The sequence below is a fragment of the Ambystoma mexicanum genome, chromosome 7p, assembly GCF_040938575.1.
Source record: "Ambystoma mexicanum isolate Mex_15411 chromosome 7p, UKY_AmexF1_1, whole genome shotgun sequence".
Classification (NCBI taxonomy): domain Eukaryota; kingdom Metazoa; phylum Chordata; class Amphibia; order Caudata; family Ambystomatidae; genus Ambystoma; species Ambystoma mexicanum.
The window spans coordinates 819130846-819152628 of record NC_090939.1 but is presented as its reverse complement, the minus strand read 5'-3'; the positions used below and the strand labels follow the sequence as shown (position 1 = coordinate 819152628).

Genomic DNA, 21783 nt, shown 5'->3' with positions numbered 1-21783 from the left:
TAAGGACATGTGCAAACTTGTACTCTGATGGTGCAGGGAAGGAAGGACCAGAAGACAAGCCTTCTCGTTCTAAGAACGCAGACCTGGAACCTCCTCCGTGTTTCCTCTTGCATCTGCTTTTCAGGAAGGGGCGCCCCCCTCTCCTAACCTGAAACTGGGTGTTCTGCTCCTCTGTGTTTTCTCCCTTGGTTGCTTGTTTGATCCCTTGCTGCCAAATGTCCCGCTCTCTCCTCCTCCAATGTTAGCTTCCCGCTCTATTGTATCTCTGCTTTTCTTATTATGTACTTCCCCTTATGACTTGTAAATCGCTCTGTTGCTTTCTGAAGTCAGGTTCATGCTCAATAAATACCCTAATAATTATAATATCTCTGGAAGCTACGTTGAAGTGGATCTCCAAACCCCTTATCCTCAAGGTATTTAGTGATCTAGTTGTAGACTCACTGAAGGACCTTGGAATAATGGGTTAGGAGGGAAATTGGGTGATAGTTAACCAGGACATTTGGTTCAGCAAAGGTTTTTTTTCCAAAAGGGGAGGACAGAGGCATGTTTGAAGGAGGCAGGGAAGAGTCCAGCATAGAGAGAGGTTAAAGAGCTCATAGAGATGAGGACAGGTGATAGGGTTTAAGTCGTTGACCGTCTGAAGAGCAAACAAGTCAATCGGAGCACAAGATTGTTTGGAACTGTGAGGCATGGGTGCTAATTTAGCAGTGGAGGTAAGGGAGAAGTAGGGAGTAGAGGGTTTGGGGGATAGGTGATGGACAGAAGAATGTTGAGGGAGGAAGAGAGAGGAGGGCTGTGAAAGTGGCATGAATTGTAGAGATTCTGGAGAAAAAGTAGTGAGCAAAGTCATTGACAGAGAGAGAGAGGAGGCAACAGATGTTGACTTGGGAGGTAATAATCAAAGCTTCAAGAGTTGATGAAAGTTTTCAGGGGAGACTGCAAAGGAGGAGTTTAGGTTTGAGACGTAGGAGGATTTGGCTCTGTAGGGAAGAGTGCAAGGGATATTTTGTAGGCTCGGATAGCGATGGGGATCTGGTGTTTGTGCCAGTGTTGCAGTCACAACACATGTTTTGTTTTGGTGTTCTGGAATTCTGAGACATATTTGAATGAAGTATAATCATGGCATTCTTTGGACTCACATTGGTTCACCTTGGCCTACTTGAAAATGTGCACCTCGTTTTTGGCACCTACTGGTCTGGTCAAATATATGTTTATTGATGATTGCATGGATTAATGTGGTCGAAATTGGGAAACTACCAAGGAAAAAAGCTGAGCATACATAAAACATGAAATGCTGACTGTAAACATACAATAAGCCCATAGACGGCGTGCCAAGACCATCTGCGGTAATGCCCCCGGGGCCTCATTAATTAACTCTGGGCCTCGGGGGCATTACCTGCCGCGGCCTTGGCCTGCCGTCTCGGGGCTTATTGCCATTAGTATCCCGGGCCGTTAGATCGGGGTACTATAGCATTTTTTTTCTGTTCTGCGTTTCGGAACAGAAAACAATTAAATTAAAAAAAAATCAAATTAAATGGCTGCCGGGAAAGGGAAACCGTAGTCCATTTTCCCTTTCCATGGCGGCCATCGGGAGCGGACACGTTGTTCCCAGCGTGTTCGCTCCCGAGAAAAAAAAGAAAAAAGAAGATAAGTGGGGTTGGGAGGTTAAGTAGGGGATAGTTTGCAAGGGAGGGGGGTGGAGGGAAAAAAACATACCTGAGTCCCCTGCGGGGGACGAAGGCAGCCTCCAGCCTTGGGGAGGCTCGGAGCGGGGATTGCCATGTTTCGAGCCTCCTCATTGGCTAAGGGGCTGCCACGCCCCCCACCAGGAACAAACACAGACACGTACGTGCGTGCAAGGGTTTCCCGCCGGATAATGACCCGGCAAGGGCCAATCAGGATGCTTGTTACATTCTGATTGACCCTCGCCGGGGACTCATGTGTATTAATATTACATACAGTAATATCCTCTTAATTTGTAAATCTGATCATGAGGCATACCCACAATGCTCCCTCCCAAAACCAAAGTCAGCATCACAGATGCACCCAATCCAGTATTTAGTGTGTTCAATCGACTGGCTCAGTCCGCATAAAGTAATGCCAGCACGTTTAACTAGTGACCGTTGTCAGGGTCGTTGATTCCTCCAATGTAGCCCACTCAAATGCAAAGAGACTTCATGGCTTGTACTAAGACTTTAGGGGCTGCTGACCAACACTTGCATCCCCATGGTTACGCAAATGTGGACTACAAAGTATGAGGGGTGGAGCAGGTGAGCATCAGCAAATCACACATTTAGGGAGAGTGCATCCTGCATTAAGGTATGACAACCACATTTAACCGGCGCCTTTGTTAAATGACTGATATCATAAAAAGGGGAAATACAGAACATTAGTGACTCGATTCAAACTCAGCCCTTTGATTCCATCTGGACGTGTGTTCTAACCTTGTCCACCAATGTTCTGGCTATGAGATGCATCTCAATTCTTATATGTCTAAGAACGATGCCACCATGTGTGTTAAGGACAGGGCATGCAGGCGCAGGTGCTACAACCTGTATTGAATGATAGACACTGTCTCAAACTGCTGTATCAGCCATGTATCAGAGATCACTTGGGATCTGCTGATGAGATGGCCATTTCGGGCAACATGTCTAAATGTTGTTCTTAAGAAGCGTACACACCCTGTAACATTTGCAGTGACTTGGTTTGATATTGAAGCACTTAACTATTATAGACACTATACAAATTCCAAACTATCCTTCTTTAATTAAGAGATTAGTTGAGCATATCTAAATTATATATATTATATATATATATATATATATATAGATATATATATATTATTGAGGGTAATCTAAAATATATTCATATTGTCACAAGCCACAGTCATCCATGGTGGACTACAGCATTGAGGGCAGTCCAGGGACTACTGATGCTTGTGTATGTTTGTGTCAAGTACAAGGGCATTGAGGCTACGCTGTGTCTGTGTCATATGCAGAATCGGGGCAGATAGTAGTAGCTGCTGCCTTCACTGGTGGCTGGGATATGACCAGACTGATCCATGTATATGTTTGGTTACCTTTCTAAGAGCTGTGAATAAGTCAAGAAGCAGGACTGGACGGCATCTGAGGGACCAGGGGAAGCTACCAACTGTGTGATGGGACCCCTGGAGATGGTGTATGGGGAATCCCCCAGCCTCCCTCCAACAACCCTGTGTCCATCTCACAAGAGGTTATTAAGCTATCCAGCCTGGGATACCCTCCTTCCATAACTCACTTAGTAGGTGTATTACATAAGCAGTAGGGAAAGGTCCCCCACAGTAGATCCTTGGAAAAGGGGTTTGTAAGGAGACAAACATGAGTGTATGCTATTTTAGAGTGTATGCTCTCAGTAGTGAACGCGGCTTGAGTGCAGTCAACCATTTCAATGCAGTAGAACAGGGATACTGGTTGTTCTGAATCTCTAGATTCTGTGAGAGCCATTGCCAGGGCTCTAGAACTGGGTCAATTCTATCAGGTCATGCTCCCGCAGCCTAGGGAGGCTTGGAGCAGAGTGTCAGGTTCTGGGGCTCAGCAAGAGTTACGGCCAATGTGCCCTGGGAACAGGCAGGGAGCAGAACTTGCCTCTGCCTGGGAACACGCCTTCTTCACCTCATTGGGTGAGGGCTTTGGAAAGATCAACTCTATCAAAAGAGGTTCAAATGAATTCTTTCTTAATGCCTGGATAGTTCAGAAGTGAATCAAAGGACGAGAGTTCATCATAATTATGTTGTTTTCAAACACAGGTACACATCTTAAATGCAGCTCCTGTGCTGCAGTGATGTTACTGTCGCAGCAGCTGCCAGACTGGGCACCCTGGACCTTTGAACCTGCTCTGTGCCACTGGTAAGCAGGTGCTGCAGATCAGGAGTCTGCTGCAGAAGGGCACACGTGTCACTATGCTTTTCGCATTTAATTTGACAAAAGGAGGTTCTGGTTAGCAGACCACTGTTTCTGAGATAGCATTACCTGCTTCATTATTTGATTAATAATAATGAAAAATGTCAGTGCCCCTACCTCTTTGCCAGATGGCAATCCTTCACACCCACCGGGGACACTAGCAGCCATGTTTTAAGGGAGTTAGGATAGCATTCTAGAGAGTTGGTGTGTGTTCTTATATACAGAGTTAGAGGAGAACAGAGTAGAGAACAAGTGGCTGAAGCAGATAGTCTAGTCGCTGATAGAAATTGGAGTTCAAGGTGAGGCTGGTGTGAGAAGCCAGATGGGGGGCTGTTGCCGTTAACCCAGCTAGAGTCAGAAGCCATTAAGACAAAGGGCCTCATTACGACCCTGGCGGAAGACCATGGTTCTATTAGCACCATGGTCCATGCCGGTAAGTTACCGACTCCGCCATGGAGAAAGGGGGAATTCCCACCCCATTACAAGGTTGGCGGGGCGGTATTTCCCCCTTCATCCATGGCCCTTCCCCATTCCCATTTTTGCCCCATAGGGCTCAATGGGAATGGGGAAGGTGCTAAGTACGGTGCCGCAAATTGCAAAAGGCCATTTGACTCGATTTATTCACTCCATTTTGAATAGTTAATCTCTGTTCATTTTTCAGTTCGTGCAAGTGGATCTAGGTCACGTGAGTTCTGCCCTACGCACCTGCATAGCCCATCGAATTTCTTTCCTTTCTTAACTGTTAGATCAGAGGATATCTCTTACCTGAGCATCCGAAGTGAAGGGCAGATGAAGAAAAGAACAATTTGGGTTTAGTTCTGCTTGTACTTTGAAAGGGCTGGAACCCCTTCTTCCCCAATTCATAGGTGAGCCAGCAGCAGGTGAGCTCACTCTTCACACCTTCTGCCTGCCATCCATTGCTGACAACTCTCGCCTGAGCTTCATTTAAGGGACACCAGAGGCATAAGCTGATCCAACCTTCAGCAGCATATGCCTTGAAAGTAGTTCATGTGACCTTGCTATTCCCATTTTCTGCCCGCCATCTACTGCTGGCCACACCCACCTCAGGCTTCACTTAATGGACACCAGCAGCGTAAGCCTCCAGCAACAGACACATTGAGAACAGATCACATTACCTCACTCATCCCTCCGTCTGCCCGTTCTCAACTGCTGAAAACACCTACCTAGGGTCGATCTAGCCTTAGACACGGTGAGGGCAGATCACATAACCAGGTGTCTCTCACAAACATTCCTGCACTCTCCAGTGAACACCCAAGCAAATGCACTCATCCACTATGCACTTCTAACCCGGCCCTTCTTCTCCGAAGCCCCCTCATCACCACTTGCTCTTATTCATTGTGCTCGAGACTCTCTTCAATGAGGATAACGCCCACGCAACAGACATTCCGTACTTGATCACCACCGTAGAAGTCAATGCTATCTTCATTTCTGAAACCTGGCTCACACCATCCTCCTCCACCAATCTTTGATGTCCTTATTAGTTCCATATACAGCATCCAACATGCTGACCGGTCTGGGAAAGCGGGGAGAAGTGGCAGTCATCCACAAAAACGACTGGCTTGTATGGTACACAATCAATCACTGTTAGATTCAGTGGAAATTCATCTGCCAATTTCCTCTATCATAAAAGGACTCAGAAACATTCCACCTCATCTAAGGTTCACCTCAGTGGTGTGATACCTTCTTAGATGAGATTACATCTTACTTTTACAGATTCAGTGTCTCATGTAGCCAATATCATCCTTCAGAGACTTAAACCTCTACAGGACCCAAGCAAGCAAAATCATCAAAGACACATTTTTGTCCCTGGCATAATAGCTGGACATAAACCAATGCATACTAGCCCCCACACACATTAAGGGCAACACCTCATTTTATCATCTTCCCCCTCCTGAGTTGTGCAGACCTTATTACGCTTAACTGGCCAAACAGAGCAGACATTTATTTATTTATTTTACTTTATTGTCCATTTGGAAGACGCTTTACACAACAAAATTGTATTTCCTTACCATGCTTCCTGGCTTCCTGGCTTTCTGGCTGCCTTCAAGGGTCAGGATAAATGCCCTGTGGTGGCACATCGCAACTTCAAAAACTGTCCAGTAGTGGCACTGAATAACACTTTCTCCAATCTCTGTTAAATACATTAGCCAAACCTAAAGAGTTGGCAGATACTTTTCCTCTGAAAATATTGGGCAACGGTAGAACCATTCTGTCCACCCTCTGCTATTCTCAAGACCTCTCTGTCAACAATCAACAAACAGCCCACTACAACTCTTGCGAACTGCTGGCACGAGCCCCATAAACCTGAGAATCTTCTATATCTCAAGGACTTACATTCCAAATGGCCCTGGCATCTGAGGCCAATGCTACTTATTGCACCACAGCCATTACGGCAGCCTCTAACAGCACCAAAGACCGTTTCACAACAGTCAACCACTGCTTGAACCCCATGCCAAACCTTGGGATACCACAATACTGGAAGAAGTGTGATGCTATCAATAAGTTAACAAAATCCATACCATCTTTCTCCACAATGAGGCCTCCAAAAAATTGACTGTTTTCTACAACCATTCCCGATTCCCACAATCAAAGAAATTTTACACAAATAGTGAAGGTAAGCTGGAGGATGAATCATGTAACTTCTGGAAAGGTGGTTTATTATTTCATTGATCAGGGTTTATTATTGTTGATAATAGTATCTTACAAGAACACTTTAATGATTGGCACGGTACATCCTTACATATAAGAGTGACAAGGCTATCACTCTATTGCAGCGTTGACACGAGGAAGTGGTTCCTCACGCTAATGATCTATCATTCAAACGGTAAGACGCTTCTTATGTTATTTATATACTCTTAATGGGATAACAGTTACATGTCCTGGTCTTCTTTCAGGTCAAGTGAAATGGACATTGTTTATGGACTAACAACATAAACACATTAATTTTGATTGTGTTCTCTGAGTGACACTGAGTCAAGGTTAGTGGTTGTAGGCTAATTTATATGTCAGTTACTAAAGCACTATTTGAATTTATCTGATTATAAATACTTACATTCTTCTTTTTTGAAACTTAGGAAGGCATTTTGTACTGACCTGAAGAAGGGATGTTTTATCTTGAAACGCCTAGTCAGCAAGGGACAGCATAAAACAAAAATACTATCAGGGTAGAGTTCTCTTGCAAAACACAGTGTGTCAGCTCTATAAACAACCAAATGCAGGTTGTCAAAAATACACAGGATGTATTCTTTTCTGTATGATTATTTTGATGTAATAGATTTATCTGTACATTTATTTGTACACAAACCTTTTTCTTGATTGTATTCTTAAACAATGGGCCTCATTACGACCCTGGCGGAGTGGGTTTACGCCAGCGGTATTCGCGGCGGACCCTTCCGCCCTACTACGAGTTCCCGTAGCGCCATGGAGCGGTTTCCGCCTGGTTTTTCCGGGCGGAGAAATCCATGGCGCTACGGGACCTTGTTGTTAATTACGCCACCGTATTTTACGGTGGCGTAATTAACGCCTTCCCCACTCCCATTATGCCCTATAGGGCAAAAATGGGAATGGGGAAGGGTAAAATGGGGAATGGGGATTTACCGCCCCGCCAAGGTCGGAATGGGGCGGTAAATCCGCCAACCCCCATGGCGGTATCGGCAGCTTTCCGCCGTGCTCCATGGTGCATATTGCACCACGATCTCCGCCAGGGTCGTAATGAGGGCCAATGTCTTTTACTACCCTTCTATTGATGTGTCCTACTAAAAATATTTGACCTTTTTTGTACACTTATTAATGTTTTCGAATTCTTAGAGACCGAGTCCCTTATGAGTGACTGAGCATTTCCGCTTTCAGTGAAGAACCATTTGTGCATTTATTCAGTCTCTGTAGCCAGGGACTTCCTCGAAGCACCTGAACATTTTGATTATACTTCAAAGTAGTACATCCCTACCCCTTTGCTTTTCTCCTGACCCTATCCCCATAACAAAGGCCATTGAACCATGGACCAACTTCTCTCTCCTCTAGCCTGAGGACGTCTTGTACACTCTCACATCCTTAAAGCCAACCTCTTACACAAACAACACCCTCCCTGCCACCATCTTTAAAAAATGTACTGTTCCTGCTCTTACTGCTCCTTTTAGGATAGTCAATGCCTCCCTCAGTGTGGGTACTTTCCCAGACATCCTACAAACAGGGCCTATGTTTCCACACCTGAAAAAACCCACCCTCCACCTGGAAGACCAAGCAAACTACTGACTGATCACAAGCCTCCCATTGATCAGCAAAGTCATTGAGAAGGTAGCTGCTAGCCAACTACTTACAAATATTGAGCAGCACCGTCTGATCTGGGATTACCAATCTCTGTTCTGCCCTCAAATGCAGCACTAAAACAGCCACCATCCAGTTGATCAACAAATCCCTTCAGGTTATCGACAAAGTGGATTCATGATTGCTAGTCCTCCTGGACCTCTCGGCTGCATACCACACCATTGACCGTCACACACTAATAAGCCTTTGTGCACATAGGCATTGACCCAAAATGGTATAGATCCTGGCAGACACCACATTGTCCAAATCTGCTTGTTCAAGTCCAAAAGGTGCCCTTTCACATGTGGAGTCCCACAGGGTTCCATTTTCTCCCAGGTCAACGTTAACCTATATATTGAAGCACTGGGACCACAAGACCAACCATCCAAAAGTGCATGGCAAGTGACTACTGAAATCTTAACCCCCACCAAGACCGAAATCATACTCCTGGACCACACTGCAAGCTGGAACACACTCAAAGGTGGCTGTGCGAAATGGGCTTGGACGTGTTCAACCCTCAACTAACCCATGAAGTAAAATGCCTTGGCTTCATTGTAAATAGCAATCTATCTTTCCAACTATAAATCATGAAAAAACCTCAAACGCTTTGGTATCAGATCTCCCAACTCCACAAGTTTGAGCCTTTCCTCTCGCAATAGGACTTCCAAACAGTGGTTCCAAGTCCTATTGGTCTCACATATCATTAGGGGTAAAGCCCTTCTTGTAAGGCTCTCAGCTGCTCACCTTGTCCTCCTCAAAGCGGCCCACCATGCCATGACCCCACTCATCACCGGCTCTAGGAAATGTGATCACATCGACCCCCGTGCATGAATGGTTCAAAATTGCGTGTGTCACCTAGAAGCAACCACCACTCATAAGCCGGCCTCCCTGAAGATTAAACTAAAAGTGATCTTGCAGTAAGACCATCATCCGACTGGAAGCTAGATTCGCTCGCAAGGAGATCGATTCATTTCTGGTTAAGCTGAGAGACTGCAATGTTTCCATGTGATCATGCAAGGGAACAGTAATTGCGTGACTCAAAGAAAGAGGAACAAGAAAATTGTTAACATTTCCCAAACTAAATGCATTGTATAGAATTTCAAAATGGGGGGCATCAATAGATACAAAACTACCTGAACACAGCCACTTAAAATGACTAGCAGAAATGACATTACCAAAGAGAACGCAGATGTCATGATATTGAAATATCTATTCCTAGGCACATTTATTCATAGACTTCCCATGAAAAAGTACTTTATTTCTGTGGGGTGCTTCATTTCTGAAATGTTCACAGCTCTAATCTAATTTCGATTAAATAAATCACACTTTTGTTTTGCACCCATAGGATTATTCAATATGGCCCAACGTATCCTGCACAATTCTCCAAAGAAGTCTGTTTATCTAGGAGAAATAATAATTATTTTGACTAACGTTTATGGAAAAAGGCATGCATTTCGGAAGGAAACTCAAATGAAATGTCACATTTGTGTAAAACGGGATAAAGGGATCGTCAGCTTTCCTCTGTGGATCAGAGGTCAGAATTGGAATTTTATATTGTACATTAGCAAAGGAGATCCAGCATCCCTGATCTTTAGAAAATTGCGTCGACGTGCAGCATGTATAGTCATTCATGCATAGCTTTATTCGACAATACCTCATAAAAGCACAACATTGAACGACCATTGTAAACATTTACGAATAAATATATCATAACATCGTTAAAATCCTGCTAAAATCCTATTGGGTCATAATCTAAAATAACAATAAAAATATGTTGTTTGTTAATGAATAAACATTAGAAATAGCTCGATACTGGACCCATCAGTTGCATCCTGATACCATCAACCACTTGCTATCAAGTCTCAGGAGTTCTTGTTTCTGTGGAGCCATGCCCTGTGAATATAGTTTGCAACAGCCAAAACGATCATGATGTTAGATGTTGTTTTGTATGTTTTAAATGGCTTAGCTGAAATGCTTAACACTGTATTCCTTAAGAAAAGGCTTCAGGAATGCAAGTCTTAAACCCTGGTACTTTGGGCATAGGAATGAAAATGGTGCATCGATTCCAGAGCATGTAGAGATCTGAATGCACAGGGTTCCAGTTCTTTTTCACTTTTCCTACAGGTAAGGTACCCAGCTTGAACCTGATGTACAAAGATCTAGCATATTCTGGAGCAATCTAATCTAGATACTTTCTGTATCCGATCTCCGTCTCTAGTGACCAGTGTGCACATGCCAAGGCACAGCCGTGTTACTGTGGGCCTCATCACGAGTTGTGCGGTATCCCCCGCCCAACGCCACTAGCGCTACTGCAACTTGGTCCAGCAAAATGTGCGCCCGATCATGTGTTGCAGAGCGGGTTGGGGGTTGTTAATTCTCATTCCCCATTGGATCCATACTGCCATTACCTCTGGCGGTAATTGCGTTGGTAGTAATAGCTGAAAAGGGCAATTTTCCACCAGACTCTTGATTTGAGACCTTAAATACTATTACCGCCACATTTAAGGGCGTGGGCAAAACTCATGATGAGAGTATTCATGGTCAAGGGGTCCTTTGAGAACCCTAGGTCAAGAATAGATTGTATGTGCCTGCATTACGGAATTGTTTTCCCCCAACTTCGAATAAAACATCAGTAAGTGCCTCTCTTTGCTTAGGACTGGTGATGACCATAACCTTATCCAAGAGAGTACTGGTTTAATTGATATGACGTATTCTATACCGTCACAATTCATTTCCATCTTGACTGTAACATTGGGTGTCCCCTTGGACAGGCAGAGTAATTTCCTCAAAAAAGTACTCTCAATTACTGATAATTTGTTGGCCCTTGTGTGCCCCCATAACTCAGAGCCATACATTGAGGCTGCTTAGGCTTTACTGTTGTGCGCTTCTAGCAAAGCTCTAATCACTCCATTAGTTTGCTGTGCTTGGGCTGTTTGTTCAGACCACCGACCTTTGCTCTCAAACCGCATTCCCAGAGTCATACATGTAAACTTGCTGTGGGGGCTGACCTTCAGCCATTATCGATACATTGCAACCCTTTGTTGGAAAAGCAGACAAAGGCCTTTTGGCCAAGGGAAAAGCCATCTATTGACCACAGACTAAAACAAGGAAGGAATACACAATATTGTGATACCCTGTCATTTTATCACTCCTAAACTTTACATATACAATATTGCTCCAATTGCAGCAGTTTTAATTGCATTGCGATTAAAAAAATATCAGATTCTAGAACTGGCAGCAATAGGATCAGTAGCTTAAGTACTTTGTGAAAAGGCCTGAGAGTATACATGATAAGATGTTGTGGTAGAGCCGGTGGAGGGATCACGTATGGAGGCAGAGAGGGAAACATACACTGCTTCTGCTGAGGCACAACATGTGAAAACGAGCATGGGAGGGAAGGAAATTGCGTCTGGGTACAGCTTCTTCCCCAGTAGAAAGAAGAAGGGTTGATCCAATGGAAATTATGGACGATGTAGGTCTATCAGTTGGAAAGGTTGAGCTGACAGCAATTGCTAAGAAGCTTGGGCACAACATAGTTGAGAAGTATGCAGAGGATCTGGAGGGGAAGAGGTAAAGCTCTGATGACTGGGTTACAGTTCTGGAGATGGAAGTGGCTCCTTTGAACCTTCAATTAGATGCAGCAAACCTAAAAAGTGCAGACAAAGATAGCAATTCATGGCAGTCCAACATAGGGATTACTGAGCTCCCAGAAGATGTAGAGGATTGAATTCGTGCAAATGACACTGCAAAGACTACTTTAGCTTTTCCCAAGAAGAGCCATGCAAATTGATTGCGCACACCACATTCTGGCTCTAAAACCTGCCATAAGGCAGCCAGCGAGAGTAACGTTGTATCTGGTTCAAGAATGGACTATTAAGTGATGTAATGTGTGACAATCATAAAATGGTGACTATGGGATGTCCAGGGTGGAGTAAACAAAACCATTTAATTAGGTGGAACAAAAGGCCAAGTAAAAACAAAATACTACATGGTATACCCGGCAATTCTAAACTGAGTGCTGGCCAGACTCCCACTTTAATAGATCATGGGGAAGAACTAGAGTTTGTAAGTAATGCACCTGGCCATTAAAAGAAGCAATATCTTCCTTCGTAGTGTGCACGTCTTGTTAGGGTTCATTATACATCTCCCTTTTCATTCCATATATGGATATTTCGGCTTACTCTGATACATAATAAGTTTGCGGATGCAATTCCAGGTCTGGAGGGCACTATTGGTAGCTGAACATGTTTTATATGCACTCCAATGGGCCCCCAAAACACATTGCTGCAGTAATACGGTGCAGAAGTGTCGAAATAGTTGCATTTTAAAACCCCTAGTTAATGGTTCTGGCAGGTGAGTGCACATGTGTGCCCTTGGACAGGACTGGCAGAAATTCACTGAAGCTCAGTGTAAAACTACAGTCGCCATAGTCCTCTGGCATGGATATGGATTCAGGAAGCTACACTGGGCGTGTGAGATGGGGCGCTGGTGTTGGTATGGGAGTGCCCCCCGACGTGGATCCTGCAGGCCTGCCATTGCGCTCAAATATTGGGAAGGAGGAAAACAAAACAAATAGGCTGCCACTCGGAGGAAGAGGCACCCTCTCGCACAGAACTAGCATGGATCAGGCCATTACTCTCAATGTTTTTTTATTAATGTATTTATTTAGGGTTTATTTGCATTTCGGATATAACAAACATTAATTTAACCCCAACAGCCCCCAAAGTCTGCTCCCGCCTCCCCATCCCCCCATCCCTCTGGTTCCAGCATGGTGCAGGTTGTAAAATCGGAACAATAAAGCTTAGAAACTAAAACTCAGACAAATCCCAGGATGCAAAAGTGTTGAGGGCAGTATCGAATGGTATAGTCACTGTGTAGAAACTTGAGCACTTCCGCCCAATCCCGAATGATCTCCCTGAATAGAGTATGTTATCCACTCTAGTGCTACAAAGTTCCATATTTTAGACCACCAGTCAGCAATGATATTTAGATGTCCATGTTTGTGCTATACAGAGTAGATCAGCCAGTTGTAGAATAACTTCTAAATGTATTTTTTAAAAACGTTTTAACACCATGTTTCCGATAATTAGAATCATGGCATAAGAAAGTTCACATTTTGGGTGGCATTTTTATTTTTGATGTTTTGTGGTTCATTCTTTCCCATTTTAAAATTCATTGCACTTTGATTCTGGCACACATCTCCAAATAGTAGGTGACACCACCATTACGCCGCAGGCAACTTGTGGTGGCACATGGCTTTGTGGCGCCCCTAGACATGTTTCATAGGGGTGGCCTGATGAGGGCATAGGGGTGGCACACGAAGTTGCAGTCATAAGAGGCAGGCAGGCCGGTAAGGGGGGTGGCAGTGTTTTTATGAGCCTGGCGTGGCCCCCCCTTTGCTACCCCTTGGTGGCACCTCTGTGCAGATGATGCCTCCTCTTTCCAGTGTCAGACCGCAGTAATGGACCAGTTCCTCATCACTCAACTAAGATCAGAAAAGAAAGTCATTAATCAAAAAATCAATTTCTGAAGCTCCAACCATTTCCAGATAGAGTCCATCGATGTTTGCCAAAAACGATGAGCCCTCTTCACGCATGGTTGTCGTCCTTGAGGTTCCAGGCCTGACAGAAAGGCATACAATTATACTCCTGATCTCCAGACGACGGACAACCTGTTCCTGAAGAAGTTATTAGGTTTACCAAATGCCACGCCGAATCATGCGGTGCATATGGAACTTGGTCTATATTACCTAGAAGATGAATTAACCCTTGAACCAATGTTGCATTGGCTCCGCATATGAGCAACCCCGAAGGATTTATTAACCCAGTTCCAGGGGTGAAGTCCTAAAAATTAAAGTGGGGGGACTCATCAACAAACGCCTTGGGATGTGACGTCGCCAGCAATTAGCATATCATGGTGAAATATGCACATTTCATTAAATTGGCTTTGCATAACCACCCAAATTTAACAGGACGAATAACATTTGCCTTTCATAAAATCAACACACCCAAAACCAGAAGAGGATATTTTCTTCTAATGGTGTTTTTGAAAACTTTAAAAGGTGTGCATGTTTTAAACTTCAAGAACAAATACAAATGTTTTCCTTGGGTCATGCAGTACCGAAATGGGACATTTCACCTTTAGTTGTTTGATTTTTCATCAGGTTATATAGTGCAGTGGTGAAGTCTCCGTCCTACAAATCTGCCGACTGCGGTTTGATCAGCGAGGTCTCATCCCCGAGGTAGGTGTTAATTCATACATTCAAAGAGGACATTCATTGTTTCTCATTTTAGCTGGGGGGACTGAGTCCACCCTCTGAATAAAGTGGGGGGATTCCGTCCCCCCGCGTGTACCCTCGACTTGAGCCCTGCCCGGTTCTTAATAAGTAACTTCTGTATGAAAGGCGGCAGCAACCACACCATGGTCGAAACACGTAAAATGTCGGTTTACGTAAATTAATGCTGATTCGCACTACACTCATCTGTTTAATTTGACTCCCCCTGGTTGCAAAGATTTATTTTTGTGTTTTAAGTATTTTCTTCATGATTGTAGGGAGAGTTTGGAAATGACAACATTTTCTAATCATTCATAGCCATATGAGCATTGCATCCAACCAAACTCAGGATTACCTTCTCTGGACCAATCGCATTTCAGATAGAAGCCTTATCACCAGAGCACGTTTTAACTGTATACAGCTGGGCGCTGAGCCAGCGGCCACACCTGGTTCTGTATCACAACAGAAATGTCTAATGTGCACTGGTGACATTGAAGATGTACTGCCTTGCTGTTTTTTTTGTCCAGCATACATGCACATTAGACGAAGAACGCTATTACAAGTTTTAAGAGGTATTGGTTTTTCACAATGCCTCCCTGCACTTTATTTTTTCCTAAACGCCGAAACCCAGCTAATAGCCTCGGGCTTACAATCTTACATATGCCAATCCTGGAGGGTTTGTGCTTTATAATGCACCATTGAACTGTATGTGATGAATTCTTATTTCTGTATTGTGTATATTGTTCCTTTATTTTTATTGTGTACTAAATTGTCGCCAATTTTATTTATTTATTTATTCATACATTTGTAAAGCGCACTAAGCCCTGAGGCATCAAGGCGCTGGTACATGTCAGGTTACAAAAAACAGTGCAGTCATAGAATACTTATCAGTGTGGCCGATGCAGAAGGTGATTCACTTGTGTATAGGCGCGTTATAAATGCCATATCATATCCTATCATTCCAGTTAAGAGAAAAACAGTAAGGTCCAGTATGATTGTTCAGAGCTCAGTGAGTTTGGAAGAAGGTTCCAATGTTTGGCTGCCATAAAAGGGAAACTAGGCTGGGAGATGCGGTGGGCATACGCTGCTCTAGTGGGTTTGGTCGACGACGATTTGGTGAGTTTTCGAGATAGGTAGGGAGGTGCATCATTGGGCAGGCATTTGTGCGTGATGGACATTGGCCCTCATTACAAGTCAGGCGGTGGACCATGGTGCTATTAGCACCATGGTCCATGCCGGATTCCGCCATGGTGGATGGCGGAATTACCGCCCCATTCCAAGGTGAGTGGGGCGGTAATTCCCCATTCACCATTTACCCTTCCCCATTCCCATTTTTGCCCCATAGGGCATAATGGGGATGGGGAAGGCGCTAATTACGGCACCGTAAATTACGGTGGCGTAAATTATTAGCACCAAGGTCGCTTAGCGCCTTGGACTTTAACGCCTGCAAAAAGCAGGCGTTAAAGTGTGAATCAGGCGTTAAGGGTTAACGGCGCCGACGGCGCCGTTAAACCCTTAACGCCTCACTTGTAATGAGGGCCAGTGTCTTGAAGATAAATCGTTCACAGACTGGGAGCCAGTGGGCATCTTTTCAAGCCGGAGAGATGCGTTCCATTTTTGAGATATTGGCCCTCATTACAACCTTGGCGGAGGACCATGGTGCTATTAGCACCATGGTCCATGCCGCTAAGGTTGCAATTCCGCCATGGTGGATGGCGGAATTACCGCCCCATTCCAAGGTGAGTGGGGCGGTAATTCCCCATTCACCAATGGCCCCTTCCCCATTCCCATTTTTGCCCCATAGAGCATAATGGGAATGGGGAAAGGCGATAATTACGGCACCGTAAATTACGGTGCCGTAATTATCGCCAAGGTCCCTTTGCGGCATGGCTTTTAATGGCTCCAAAAAGCAGCCGTTAAAAGCCATCCCGCAAAGGGAACCTTGTAATCAGGCGTTAAGGGTCGGCGCCGTTTACGGCGCCGTAAACCCCTTAACGCCTGAGTCGGAATGAGGGCCATTGAGGGCGGCTCTGATAGCATTGTTCTGGATAACTAGCATTTTTCGAATGTTCTGCAATAGTCAAGCCTTGATCCTGTCGTGGCTCGGGCTATGGTGAGACAGCTGTCGGGAGAAAGGAATTTGTTCTTAAGGACTTGTTACGAGTTTAGTAATGTGGTAGAGTAATGGTGGTAATCGAATTACTGCCACTTTTACTGCACTGCCAAATTCCAACTACCGAGGTAAAGCCACAACTACAGAGGTAAAGCCCTGATACCCTCGGGTCTGGCGCACATTATAAATAATAAAACAAACAAACAAAGCAGGGGAGAAAACTAAAGTGAAAGTGCACATAGTTTTTCCACCACATTTCCACCAAAACATGGTAAATGCTTCAAATCCATTGGGATTCCATGAACGGTCATGAACACCGCCGACCTGCTATTCATAATCTGCCGGATATACCACCAATACGAGTGGCAGTAACAATAAATGAGTGTGGCCACAAATACACGTTTCCAAGAAAATGCGCTGTGTTGGTTTTCAGCCTTCATGATTCAAGGGGTCAATGTCACAGTTGTTCCTCTAAAAGATGCAAGTGGCCACAATGGGCGCTTGGCAAATACGTAATCACTTCTGTCTGTCAATGCCACTCAGAAGAGAACAGGTAGGGGCACAAGTTCCTGGTTCTGCACATTTCTGTTACTGCTTGTTGAATGCCAGAACAGTGGCGTGCACACTTCCATGGACTCTGTAACACAATTAGGTGGTTGTCTCCCAAACAAATTACAAATAAATCTTTTATTTACAATGCTGTAAGGATTCAGATGTCTGACCACTGGCATCTATAATAGTACAAGACTGTTTGCACATGGCGTTCTAGTATGCCCTTTGTTGATCCTAAATGCTCGAGGGGTTGCCCTTGCACATTGCACATTGTCTATAGGATATAGTCTTTGATCCACACACATTTTTGACAATTGTATGCAAAGCATAAATGCCATATCATATATCATATCATATCATTACTAGAGAGTTGTTGAAAACATTGACACCATGGTGCACATGGTTTGCATGGCGAATCCATATGCAGATCAGATGAGTAATTTTACAGTAGCAGACCATCCGAATTCATTTACAAACACAATGAGCACTCTTTGAATTACACTCACATCCAACACACCCTGAATCAATTTTATTTAACAATTTATGCTACTCTGCTGCTGCTGATGACATACTGAGGCGATATGACTTGAGGGGGGTGGGGCCGATCCTGCCCCTCCACCCAAGTTAAGAGGCGACCAAAGCCAGGGTACCTTAACGTGGGTTGCGGGCCATTACCAGCATTGGTCAGCCTGCCCCCAAATGTTATATTGCCACTAGGACCTGTGTAGTTTTTACATGGGTCCTAGGGGTGTAACTTAAAAATAAAGTAAACCTCTCTTGTGGTGTGGTGCAGCGCGGTACTTCTGAAGTCCATTTTCCATGTTGATGGCCGTGGGTGTCCGGTCAAATGGTCGAAAATAAAAGATCGAATGACCATTTGATCGAAAGTCAAATGGTCGAAAAGAAAATGGTCCAATTTTTTTATTCATATATTTTTTTAGTGTTGTTTGGTAAAAAAAGGAGGGTTGGGGGGAACCCCCCCATACATTTTTTTTTAAAAAAAAATCGACCATTTTTTCGACCATTTGACTCTCGATCAAATGGCATTCGATCATTTGGTTTTCGACCAAATGACCTACAACCATGGGCGTGACATCATCAACAAGGAAATGGACTTCAGAAACTACTGTGCAGTGCTGCACCGCAATGAAAGTTTTCTTTTTAATTTAAGTTTAACACATCCGTAGCACTCGCTTATGAACTCGACAGGTGGTAAGAGGTTAGGGAGGCGCGGGGAAGGGAAAGAAGAGTGGGGAAGTGGGCACAGACCAGCAGCACTCAGCTTTATATCAGCGAATATAGCCCACGTTCTGAGCTTCCTGATTGGCCAGCGGCCCCTTGCAGGGTTTGAATCCATTGTGTGGGCTGTCCATCATTCCCTAAAACACTTATTTGATGTTTGGAGCTTTATAAAGTGCCAACTTCCATACAGATTACTTCAGAGAGCTAAGGAAAAGAGTGGGAGAAGGAATAAGTGGGGAGCATGAGGAGTGGGCGAGAAGAAGTAGGGGTGTAAGTGCATAAGTTCATAACTCATGATCATGTCAGTGATTGCTGCAAAAGCGTCACTCAAGAGCAGCGATTTTAGCCATTCTCTGAACACCATATGGTGAAAATAAGACAATGTGATTAATGGGATAGAAAACCTCTGGGGATAGATCATTAACTTTCTTTCATCCGTTTTGCAGCTCCCCAGACCTCAGGCAATGACAACTACCATTACTTCATCTATGTCCTTTGCACCGAGCACGAGCCGTGATCGTAGAGTCTCCATGACACAACAGGTTAGTATGGCAAAGTTCTATTATTTGGATGATGAATCAGAATAGCATATGGCTCCCAAGTTATAACTTGATGTCTGGAAACTCATTTGCTCCAGCTATATCTCAAAGAAGAGCTTTATTCCTAGGAGTATTAATCGAAATCCCTCTCAGTGGTGGAGTATCACTTATATGCAGTGGCATGACACAAAATGAAGGAGTCCCCCTGCGAGCCCTCCCAAGCTCGGCAACAAAAGCACAGACTGTGTGATAATTGGTGCTGGCGCAGACCACCACACTTGCAAAATGCAGATGATGATCATGCACTACTTCAGGGGCACACCACACACTGCACCAGTTGAAAAATGGAAGTATGTGTTTTAATCAAACTTTAAATCTTTTAACTAGTGTAGAAACAAGGGGGCCGGGCCTGGTTCCTGAGTCCTGACACCCAAATGTACTAATAACTCTGCATAGCCAGTAATATTACGCACAGTATTGATACCATGTTCATGCCAGCTCTGTCAGTATATGTCAGCATCCCCATGTACGAACATTCTATTGATGGCTTTGCCCATAATGCTAGTAAAAATCTCCTGACACAGGAAGACATTTTTTTGCTGTCGGTGCACACACGCTTCCCCAAACCCTGCACCACTATGTAAGAATATTCTTCATGTTGACTTTGCCCTCAATGTCAGTAAAACACGCAATGTGGCAGTAAGATACCATTCCCTTGTTTGGCTGCAAAGATGCCTCGACCCTCCAGTTAAGAAAACTGATCATGTGGACTTTACCCTTAACACCAGTAAACATGCAAAATACCACAGTATGAAAACATGTACTTACTGACTGCACAATGCACCACTACCCACCCCATGTAAAAACACATCATATTGTCCTTGCCTCTTATGTGAGTAGAAAATACCATTGCTCAGAAGAAAATGGCAAGTGTACCTGCCCCATTGTGCTATCACCCCCCCCCCCGCCCCCTCCACTCCAAAACTTTCTTCAAATTATAACATTCACCATGCTGGCTTTGCACAAAAATATCAGTAAAGCCTGTAAGCAAACGTCAATGCTCCAATGTCCCTTACGTGGGCCCCAGCCATGCATACCCATTCACCCGACAGCCACTAAACCATTGACTGCTGGGGATTTTCTTAATTGGAAGGGTGTAAACCTTTCCCACAAATATTCTAGAGTGACGAGAGTAGTGAGGGAGCCCGAACCAACCAAAGTCAGTTTAGGGATGGGGTTTCTCCATGGCCACCGCATCCCCTGAGAATTTCTTTGAATAATGGGTTAACATGGTGGTTTATAGAGCACACGTTCTGGGAAATACTGTGTAAAAGGCAAGACAGTTTGCTATTGGTTTTGTAGGGTAACTCCAATCCAAACATTCAATGGATGCAACTCACCAACAGTGCCCAGGAGAATTTCCCAAAACATTTTCATGATACTTTTACGAATAATATATGCTAGTATAAAAAGATTTTAATGCTGGCTATGCCCATACATGTCTAGAAGGGCTGCACCAATATATGTCAATATTCCCATATAAGAACACATTCATGTATAGTTTCAACATAAATCCAGTAATTATACCATAAGTAAACATGTCCAGACTAGCTCAGCCAATATTTGGCAGTATCCCCAAGTAAGGGCATACTCCTGTTGACTTTGCCATTAAAAATGGCAAGCCACAATAAGAAAACATGTCCAAACTGGTTGCACCAAAATTCCAGTCTCGCAACATTATAACACTTATCATGTTTACTTTATCATAGATGCCCAGAAAAAATGCTATGCCACAGTAATTAATAGCAAGACTGGCTGCACAAAAATGCCAGTCATGCAACTTAATAACACATCATGTTTATTTCATCATAGATGCCCAGAAAAAATGCCATGCCACAGTAGGAAATAGCAATACTGACTGCACCAAAAGGCCAGTCAAGTGATAGTCAATCTCAATTTTGAAAGTTTTGGGACCTCTACTTTAACTTTGCACCCCTTAATGAAACTGCGCTAAACTTTCCAAAAAGATTCAGACCCTTTATATTTTTTAGAACGTTTTGTGCAGATTCATCAAATGGCGATAGTTGTAAGCCACCCAAAAAAGTGCTCTTCGAATGGGGAATACATCTGAACCATACTTATATATTGTAACAATATATTAGGAGAAACCCCTCAACATGGGGAGTTCGCCCCCCCACGCACCCTAAAAGCACCCCACAAGATATAATGTATTTTTGATTCTGGCTAGCCACATAGATCCCTCCCCCTGTGCCACGAATAAGCCAAGAACCGGGCCGGGGTACAGAAAGAATATATATCTATTAAAGAATAAGTTCAATGGATATTTGCACCAAATTATTACACATGCCACCTTCTCTGTGACACAATACAAAGCTTCAATACAAAATCTCACTTTTTCTGATTTCTCATTCGGGTCTCATGTAGATGGAACACAGGTCAAATAAACAGTTCAACCCTCCTGTCCCACAAACATCCCTGAATATCAAAATTAAACAATGCCTTTGAACATTATAAGAGCCTAAGCATTAGCATTCCTTAATATGAATTAGATTTAAATTGAATGCAAAATGTTTCTGTTTCCAAAAGCAATTGCACACATGCTCCGCTTTGTTTGTATATTTTCCCGGCACACTTGAAAATGCTAGCAGTTTTGAAAGCATAACAGACTTTTGGTAATATTGTGGATTGATAGAACCATTCTTCCTTCTTCACCCACAATCAATACAAAATCTTTCTTCTATCAGGGTCACTTTCTCACCCTCAGGAACAAGTGTGCATTTT

At 43.9% G+C, this 21783-nt stretch overlaps 1 protein-coding gene across 7 annotated transcripts in view; it reads left to right on the top strand.

The window, feature by feature from the left end:
• LOC138525572 (uncharacterized) overlaps nt 1–21783 on the top strand; it is a 1145196-nt gene that overhangs the window by 500930 nt on the left and 622483 nt on the right. For 6 of the 7 annotated variants that reach the window (XM_069635615.1, XM_069635611.1, XM_069635616.1 and 3 more), the window contains one exon: nt 18889–18984. The exons of the other annotated variant lie outside the window; for it this stretch is intronic. In XM_069635615.1, coding sequence (XP_069491716.1) covers nt 18889–18984 — 96 coding nt within the window. The remainder of the gene's footprint in view (nt 1–18888; nt 18985–21783) is intronic. 7 annotated transcript variants of the gene reach the window in all.